The sequence below is a fragment of the Podarcis tiliguerta genome, assembly GCF_965153285.1.
Source record: "Podarcis tiliguerta genome assembly, chromosome: 3".
In the NCBI taxonomy this organism is placed as follows: domain Eukaryota; kingdom Metazoa; phylum Chordata; class Lepidosauria; order Squamata; family Lacertidae; genus Podarcis; species Podarcis tiliguerta.
This window is the reverse complement of record NC_139536.1, coordinates 3,277,498-3,286,798: the sequence shown is the minus strand read 5'-3', so window position 1 is coordinate 3,286,798 and position 9,301 is coordinate 3,277,498. Positions and strand designations below refer to the sequence as shown.

The 9,301-nt window shown below is 49.7% G+C and overlaps 1 protein-coding gene across 1 annotated transcript in view; it reads right to left on the bottom strand.

The window, feature by feature from the left end:
* Nucleotides 1-709: 709 nt before the first annotated feature.
* Nucleotides 710-9,301, bottom strand: part of ELP3 (elongator acetyltransferase complex subunit 3) — a 111,393-nt gene continuing 102,801 nt past the window's right edge. Inside the window, exon 15 of the mRNA XM_083432667.1 lies at nucleotides 710-1,930. Within this exon, the coding sequence (XP_083288793.1) occupies nucleotides 1,854-1,930 (77 nt within the window). The 3' untranslated portion in view covers nucleotides 710-1,853. The remainder of the gene's footprint in view (nucleotides 1,931-9,301) is intronic.

Here is a 9,301-nt window from a genome sequence, read left to right as displayed (position 1 = left end):
GTTGTATTTTAATCAATTGTTTTTATACCTGGTGTTAGCCGCCCTGAGCCCAGTCTTGGCTGGGGAGGGCGGGGTATAAATAAAACTACTACTTCTTCGTTCATGAAGCTTTAACAGGTGTTGCAAAAGGCCCTTTAACACAGAGGCACAGCAAAGGCCTGGAAACGATGCCTTATGAGGAACGGCTAAGGGAGCTGGGCATGTTTAGCCTGGAGAAGAGGAGGTTAAGGGGTGATATGATAGCCATGTTCAAATATAGAAAAGGATGTCACATAGAGGAGGGAGAAAGGTTGTTTTCTGCTGCTCCAGAGAAGCGGACACGGAGCAGTGGATCCAAACTACAAGAAAGAAGATTCCACCTAAACATGAGGAAGAACTTCCTGACAGTAAGAGCTGTTCGACAGTGGAATTTGCTGCCAAGGAGTGTGGTGGAGTCTCCTCCTTTGGAGGTCTTTAAGCAGAGGCTTGACAACCATATGTCAGGAGTGCTCTGATGGTGTTTCCTGCTTGGCAGGGCGTTGGACTCGATGGCCCTTGTGGTCTCTTCCAACTCTATGATTCTATGATCTTGTGAAACGCCCCCCCCCCCAGCGAAAGTAGGAGAATGCACACCCGTTTTTGCCTCGTGTACAGAGAGTGGTGTGAAATCCTTGCCCTTGTAGGTGAAATCCCCAACTCCCAGTTTGTAAAGACACAGCCAAACAGCAAAAAACAAACACCTAGGTATTTATTAGCAGGAGCGTTGCGGAGGTCGCAGATCTTTCACAAGCTGGCTCTCCGATCTCCATCTTTGGTGGCGTCTATGAATGCAAACCACAGAGAACCTTAGCGTCGACCCAAGGGGGGAGAGACCTGCTGCACTACAACTCCCACCAGCCGTAAGCGATGGGAGTTTGAGCCCAACAAAATCTGGAGGGGCCCTGCCTCTGCTCTAAGTGCACGAGGACGAAGCAGTCCTGCTCTTTTGAAAACATGGGGGAAAAATATATATATAGCTTACATCATCCAGGAGAGGCTATTGCATTTGGATCTAGGATCTCCTCCTCTTCGGTGTCCCTGCCCCCTGGGGGGAGGGGGGCATTTGTAAAATAATGCTGACTCTCCTCTGATGGAAGAGGCTGCAGATATTGACACCACGACGGACACTGGCACTGTTTGCATATTTTCTGCACCGTGGGATTCCGAAAGCAGCACATGTTACAATTGCCGCCTCTTTCTCTCCTTGAGGAAGAACGAGGCAAAGATGCGCCACTGACAAGCGTGTTGAAACAAAAGAAGCCAAACTGCTAAAACCGGGCAGAATCCTCGAAAAACAACAAGCCGGAGTGGTCTTCAGCTCCCACAATGCAGAGAGGGCAGCTGAGTTTTGCAACCTGGAGTTCTGGACAAGAGGCAGGGTGGAAAGCCAATCAGATGCAAACAGCTTCTAGAGAGCAAGGTGCACACAAGCAAAATTATCCTCTTAAGTCCTCTCTGGCAGAGGAAAGAAAAATGGCGAATGTACGCACTCTTCAGCCTAAAGCAAGCTGATAAAAGATCTCCACCTCAAGGTTCTAGTCCTCCTGAAGGCCCCTGCTGATAAAAGCAGGGGCTGGTGTATGAAAACCAATACAAACCATAGAATCGTTTTAAAAAGGGCGATGTTCATTAGAAATGGGGGGGGGGGGACCCATCCCGGTGTAAAATGGGACACCGCTGAGTGCAAAAAGGCAGGTTTCAAATTGCAGGCGGCTGTACTCCCAGAGACTAGGCTTTTGCAGCAGGAGGTTGCCGTTCCCCTTCTGCCTGGAGGCCTCAAGAGGACCGAGGTTCAAAGACACGGCCTTGAATGCTTCCAGCTCCGCCCGTCTCTCTCAGTCCAGCCTTTTCACCATGTAGGGCCCATCCAGTTCGTAGCCGATCTTCCTGTAGTAGTCCCTGGTGCCCACACCTGTAAGCAAAAGTGGGGAAATGGGTGAGTGCAAGGAGTCTGTGCAAGAAAAGATGCTCCACAGAGGGTATCCGTCATGGACTGGTTGGACGCAGAGGAAGGGTGGGAGGAGTTGGTTGGGGAAGCACCAAGGGAAGAACGATCAGAGCCCGGGGAGTGGTGGTGGGACAGTGATGAGCGGTTAGAAGGAGAAGAGGGAGGAGACTGGGGAAAGGAGATGTCGGAAGCAGAAGGGGTAACTGTTAGTTTCTGTTTGCCACTGTTTGCTTAGAGTCACAAGACTCTGTTTACATTCCAGAGACATTCCATACTGTTGGAAGTCTCACAGGAGACGGATGTGACGTACTGATTTCCTGTTCCTTTGCTGTTCAGTTGCTCTCTGCCTTTCACAGAGAGAGGATGTGTTTTCTGTCTGCGTAGTAAGAAATAAAGCATAGTGATGTAGCCATAAATCTCATCACTTCCACGTGCTGCTTTGATCCTCTGCTGAATGGGGGATGTGCCTGGAGCCTAATCAAAGGCTCAGGTCGTTAATTATCGTCGGAGGGCGATTCCGAAGGACTCGGCCGGAGAAGGATGAGCTTTATCAGCTCGGTCGAACGCAGATTCCGACAGTAACAGGGCTTAGTGAGCTGGGAGAGTCGGTGGCAGAGAGAAGATCAGAATCAGAGGCAGAAGAAGAAGCAGGAGAGGAGGCAGACTAAGAGGCAGAGATGAGTCAGGCGGGGAGTCACAGGGGTCTCCCCCTCCTGCCGCAACAAGCTCCCTTGCACCCATCTCTCAGTGCCAGAAGAGGCATGAAAAGGGCAGAGGAGGGGTTGGCTTCATGCAGGCACAGTCTCCAATTGCTTGGAAAAAGCCCTGGAGAAGAGGAGACTTAGACGGCTGTGGGGAGGAGGGGACATTCAGTTTCGGCAACTGATTTCAGGGAGCAAGACCCACAGGGAATGAGCTGCTGTGCTCATTAGGTCTGACCCTTGGCCGAGTCTGCGGAGATGGTGTTTTTGCCAATAAAGAGGTCATTCCAACTTTGAACTGCGTGGTGTACTAACAGGAACGCTCTGTGGCAGTATCCCAACTTGCATAGAGGGTGTCCCAAGAGATGCTCCACAGAGACCAGGCATAGGCAAACTCAGCCCTCCAGATGTTTTGGGACTACAACTCCCATCATCTCTAGCTAACAAGACCAGTGGTCAGGGATGATGGGACTTGTAGTCCCAAAACATCTGGAGGACTGAGTTTCTTATGCCTGATAGAGACCATCCCAACTTACTTGAGATTATTTCCTCAAGCTGAAGATAAGCCATTTTGGAATCAGCACATCATCTGGCCCATCTGACCTCTTCCGTTGCTGCTCCCAATATGCAAATCCAACTTAGTAATGTCTACTGCATAGCAGGGGGTTGGATTAGATGACCCACGGGGTCCCTTGCAATGATTCTACGGTACTCCAGTCTTCCCTAGCCTGCTGCCTTCCAGCTGTTTCGGACCACAACGGTGCTAGCTGCAGCTGACGGGAGTTGTAGTGCCAAACAGCTGGAAGGCGCCAAGTGGGGGTGCACGCAGCTCTACTCTGACTGGCAAAGGTGCTCCCCAGATTTGCCCTGCCCTGCCCCCCAAGATCTTTTAAAACTGGGAACCGAACCTGCGGCTTTCTGTGCCTAGAAGAATGCGCCCTACCACAGTTCAGGCTTCCACATGCAAAAACAGCCACACGCCTTCCTTTTGCAAGAAAAGGTGCCCCCCTTTTTAACTGCAAAACATCCAAATGCACATTCTGGGCTTCCACTGAGGCTAGGGGAAGTGAAATGAACCGGGCGGGGGGAGAGGGAGAGACTTGAACCCGGATTCACCTCTCGTTTTTTGAACAAAAGCGAAGGAGTGGTAAATCTGTGGAAGGAGCCCAGATCATTACGGAGGACTGAAGAGGCTCGGTCGCAGTCCCGAGCGCCGGCTGGCCTCTCCGGAGCCCACACAGCTCATCCTTTATCTCCACTCCAGAAGCACTTCTGCGTTCGGAGGCCACAATTAATTCCCCCCCCCCCACCCACTCCTTGCGTGGGAAGGGGATTTGCAAAACACAATTGTCTCCCACAAAGGCTCCTTCCCTCCCTCCTATTCCTTTCCTCTGCTCCTTAATCAGATCCTGCCGCGCTCAAATCTTGGCTAAGCCCCGCTTGCGAGGAACAGCGGCTCTCCGTTAGCGTCCAGCGGAGAGGCAGAACCATTACAGGATAAACAACAGCTGCACAAACCCCTGCCGGGCTGAAAGCAGCACAGAGGCTTCTAGTACCCCTCACGGGAAGTTTGTTCGAGAGCTTTATCCCGGCGGAGGCCGATGGGTCAGGGCAGAGAGGGCGCTGCCTCGCCAAACTTGGCCCACCTTCAGCCAGCCCCGAACTTCCATCTTAGTTAGAAGCCCAAGGCGTGGCAACAAACTCTCAGCTTCCTCCTTCTTAGGCCGCATTTGCAACACCCATTACAGCAAAAGGCATTCCCACCAAAGAATTCTAAGAACATTAGAAGGGTAAGGCCCTGAGTGCTCACTGGAAGGACAGATCCTGAAGCTGAGGCTCCAAGACTTTGGCCACCTCATGAGAAGAGAAGACTCCCTAGAAAAGACCCTGATGCTGGGAAAGATGGAGGGCACAAGGAGAAGGGGACGACAGAGGACGAGATGGTGGGACAGTGTTCTCGGAGCTACCAGCATGAGTTTGACCAAACTGCGGGAAGCAGTGGAGGACAGGAGTGCCTGGCGTGCTTTGGTCCAGGGGGTCACAAAGAGACGGACATGACTAAACGACTAAACAACAACAAAGCTATTAATAACCACCACACTCCCTGCAGTGTGAGTGTGGTGGAGTCTCCTTCTTTGGAGGTCTTTAAGCAGAGGCTTGACAACCATATGTCAGGAGTGCTCTGATGGTGTTTCCTGCTTGGCAGGGGGTTGGACTCGATGTCCCTTGTGGTCTCTTCCAACTCTATGATTCTACGATTCCATGATTCTAGTTGAAGGAACACTTCAGTGGAGTTGCATTCACAGAAAACCTGGGACACAACCCAAAATTAATATTTATATCATGTGTGGAGAACCTGGGGCCCACAACTGGCCCAGCCCACGCTCCAACTTGGCCTGAGAAGGCTATCTATGGCGACCAGCCACAGTGGCTACACTCTGCCACCTTCAGCCAGCCCCGGAATTCCATCTTAGTTACAAGCCCAAGGCGTGGCAAAGAACTCTCAGCTTCCTCCTTCTTAGGCCGCATTTGCAACACCCATTACAGCAAAAGGCATTCCCACCCAAGAATTCTAAGAACATTAGAAGGGTAAGGCCCACGGCAGGCAGGATTCGACCTCATGACCAACTCTTCCCTCCTGTGGTTTTCATCCTGGCTAGCAGCCACCCATAGTCCTCTCCTCCTCCGTGAATCTGTCTAATCCTCTTCTCAAGCCATCCAAATTGGTGGCCATCATAGTTCCATAGTTTGCCTATGGCTTCGACTGGCTGGCTAAACCAGGTGCACGCAGCCGATGGATCTCAAGCCCTTGGTGTGTTAGGGGCTTCACCTGCGTGCAAAGACAGGCTCCGCAGGTTGAGCGGATGAGACCGAGAGTGGGTCCAATTGTCAAGAAGGTGGTTTCTGCCCCTGCACTGTACAGGGAAATGAGGGGGTAGGTGGGGCTTGTCCACCTGGAAAGGGAGGCCATCAAGGGAAAAGAAAACTCTAATGCTAAGCTTCCAGTGCCTTGCGGCAGTGAGAAAGGCTTCAGGAGTAAACCCTGACGAACAATCTGTACCCACTGCCTTGAGGGAGATATTTGGGAGGAGAAAGGCTAAGGAGTAAACCCAATAAACACATGCAATGTAACCGGCTGTGTTCTTAGATAAATAAGATATATTATTCATAGTATCAAATTGTAAATTTCAACAGAAGTAACTTGCAAAGTTCAAGAAACGAACAGAGCAGAAGGCTTTGTGAAAGGATTTTGTGGAACTGTAACAACCTTTTATAAGGGACGCGGGTGGCGCTGTGGGTTAAACCACAGAGCCTAGGACTTGCCGACAGAAGGTCGCAGTTCGAATCTCCCGTTGCTCGGTCCCTGCTCCTGCCAACCTAGCAGTTCGAAAGCACGTCAAAGTGCAAGTAGATAAATAGGTACTGCTCCGGTGGGAAGGTAAACGGCATTTCCGTGCGCTGCTCTGGTTCGCCAGAAGCGGCTTAGTCATGCTGGCCACATGACCTGGAAGCAGTATGCTGGCTCCCTCGGCCAATAAAGTGAGATGAGCGCCGCAACCCCAGAGTCGGCCACAACTGGACCTAATGGTTAGGGGTCCCATAACCTTTTTAACAACCTTTCATGTGGATGGTTTGGACTTTATGAACAGACCGGTGGAATAGACACCATTACATGGATGGACCTTATGCATGAACTGGCGATAGAATGATCTGATCCATTGGATCTTCTGCTTTGTTTGTTCGTTGAACTTTATGAGTTACTTCTGTTGGAATTTACAATTTGATACTATGAATAGTATACCTTATTTATCTAAGAACACAGCTGGTTACGTCTCGCATGTTTATTGAGTATGCTTTACGTGACCATAGGTTTGTTTGTTGTTGCTAAGGAGTAAACCCTACACAAATCTGGAGTGGAGTCCTTAAGGCAGTTGGACGGCACCTTGTCTGCCTCTTTCTGGCAACTCCTGCTGCCAAGCTGGTGCCAAAAATATTGTTCTGCTTTCCTTTGGACCACACCAGTGAGGCTGAGGGTGAGTGGGTTGTACAGTGGTACCTCGGGTTACATACGCTTCAGGTTACAGACTCCGCTAACCCAGAAATAGTGCTTCAGGTTAAGAACTTTGCTTCAGGATGAGAACAGAAATCAGGCTCTGGTGGCATGGCGGCAGCAGGAGGCCCCATTAGCTAAAGTGGTGCTTCAGGTGAAGAACAGTTTCAGGTTAAGAACAGACCTCCGGAACGAATTAAGTACTTAACCTGAGGTACCGCTGTATTCTCTTCTGGGCAGCCCAGGACCTCCACACACACTGCCCAGGCTTCTGTGAAGTACTTTCTATTATCCATGCTGGATCTTCCAAAACTCAACTTCATCGGGGAGATGTAGTTCATTAAGAGTTGTTAGGAGATACGCACCCCCCCCCCCGCCATTCTCTTCCCAGAGCTACAATTCCTAGAGACGTTGAGCAATCCATCTCTTTTCCCAGGGAGCTCTGGGCATTGTAGCTCTGGAAGAGGAAAAGGCTGCAGGTTCCTCAGTTGCATCATATGCCCTGAAATCCATTCCCTGGGATTTTTACGCAGGAAGGAGAACGGGCACTGCAATGTTGACCACTGGACTGCACTCCAGTCGGTCAGGCTGCCTCTGGGAAGTGCAGCCGCCAAAATTTCTGGGTCCCTGCTGGGTGACGACAAACCCTCCAAGCAAACCGTCGCTCCTGGGAAGGCTCAAGCTATGCCTGCCTTGAGTTGCGTTCCTGCCCTGCTCATCCAAGGTCTCAGAATCTTGCGGCTCAGCAAAATGCAGACTTAGCTGAGAGTTAGGTATATTCGCCTCTCTGAGTGACGCACACTCGAGCTTCAGGCAAGAAGTGGCGGTCAGTGAAAAGGGCATCCTATTACCCTTTTCTGCGCCTTTGCTGCCGCAATTCTCTCTCTCTCTCTCTTAAAATAATTTTTATTGGGATTTTATTTACAACATAACACAACCCCCAAATACACAAATCCACCCTCATTAAGCATGAACATAAGTGAGCATAACATACAACAATACAAACAACCAAATAAAAGACTTCCTTTATCCTGTATCTGGCCCCCTTATTTACTTCTTATAAACTGTTTCCTTTATGAATAATCATTAAGATTTTTCTAATTATAACAAAGTCTTCTGCAGACATTAATTGAAACAAGTCCAGGTATGTATTTTAGGGCACTGTTTTGCAAAGTATTCCCTGCATTTCCCCCATGCTTTTTGAAGCTCTTGTTTAGTGTGATCTCTAATTGCCTCTGTTAATCTAGCCAGTTCAATATACAGTGGTACCTCTGGTTGCGAACGGGATCCGTTCTGGAGGCCTGTTTGCAACATGAAAAGAGTGCACAGTGGCGCATCTGTGCACGAACGGGTTGCAATTCGCTGCTTCTGCACATGCGCATGACACCATTTTGCGCTTCTGCGCATGCGCGAGAGGCAAAACCCGGAAGTAACCCTTTCCGGTACTACCGGGTTGCCATGCAACCTGAAAGAACGTAACATGAAGCAAACGTAACATGAGGTATGACTGTACTAACAGTTTATCTTGCCATTCCTTTTTTGTTGGCACAGTTTCTTTCCCCCCCAATTTTTAGCAATTAGGATCCTTGCCACTCCTGTGGAATTCTCATTCAATATGTGGAAGAGGATGCTTTTAATAGAATCATGGAACTGTGGAGTCAAAAGAGATCCCAAGCATCATTTACTCCAACCTTCTGCAATGCGGGGACCTCAGATTCTGCGAGGGGGAATGCTACCATATCTCCATCACTGCAGAGTGTTTTCTTACCCCACAGGAGAGGACAGAACAGGTCCAAGGCCTACCACCACCGGCACATGCACACTGCAGCCACCACATTGGGTACTTATTCTCTATCACGTCAGCATACAAAGTGCTCTGCGCAATGAGCAACTCATCTTACCCTAACAACCCCACTGAGGTTTAGGGTTGTTAGGCAGTGAGAAGCTCAGGGTCCACCCAGAGAACTGTGTGGAACAATCATAATCATCTGAAGATGGTTTGCCCAAGGTCTAAGCACACAGCCCCGCTGAGATTTTAAATAATATGCAGGGTTCACTACCAGAATCCAAGAGGAGAGCGCAAAATATGGTCTGAAGCTCAGCATCAAAAAAACTAAGATCATGGCCACTGGGCCCATCACCTTCTGGCAAATAGAAGGGGAAGAAATGGAGGCAGTGAGAGATTTTACTTTCTTGGGCTCCATGATCACTGCACATGGTGACAGCAGTCACGAAATTAAAAGACGCCTGCTCCTTGGGAGAAAGGCGATGGCAAACCTAGACAGCATCCTAAAAAGCAGAGACATCACCTTGCCAACAAAGGTCCATATAGTAAAAGCCATGGTTTTCCCAGTAGTGATGTATGGAAGTGAGAGCTGGACCATAAAGAAAGCTGATCGCCGAAGAATGGATGCTTTTGAGTTATGGTGCTAGAGGAGACTCTTGAGAGTCCCGTGGACTGCAAGAAGATCAAACCGATCCATTCTGAAGGAAATCAGCCCTGAGTGCTCCCTGGAAGGACAGATCCTGAAGCTGAGGCTCCAGTACTTTGGCCTCCTCATGAGAAGAGAAGACTCCCTGGAA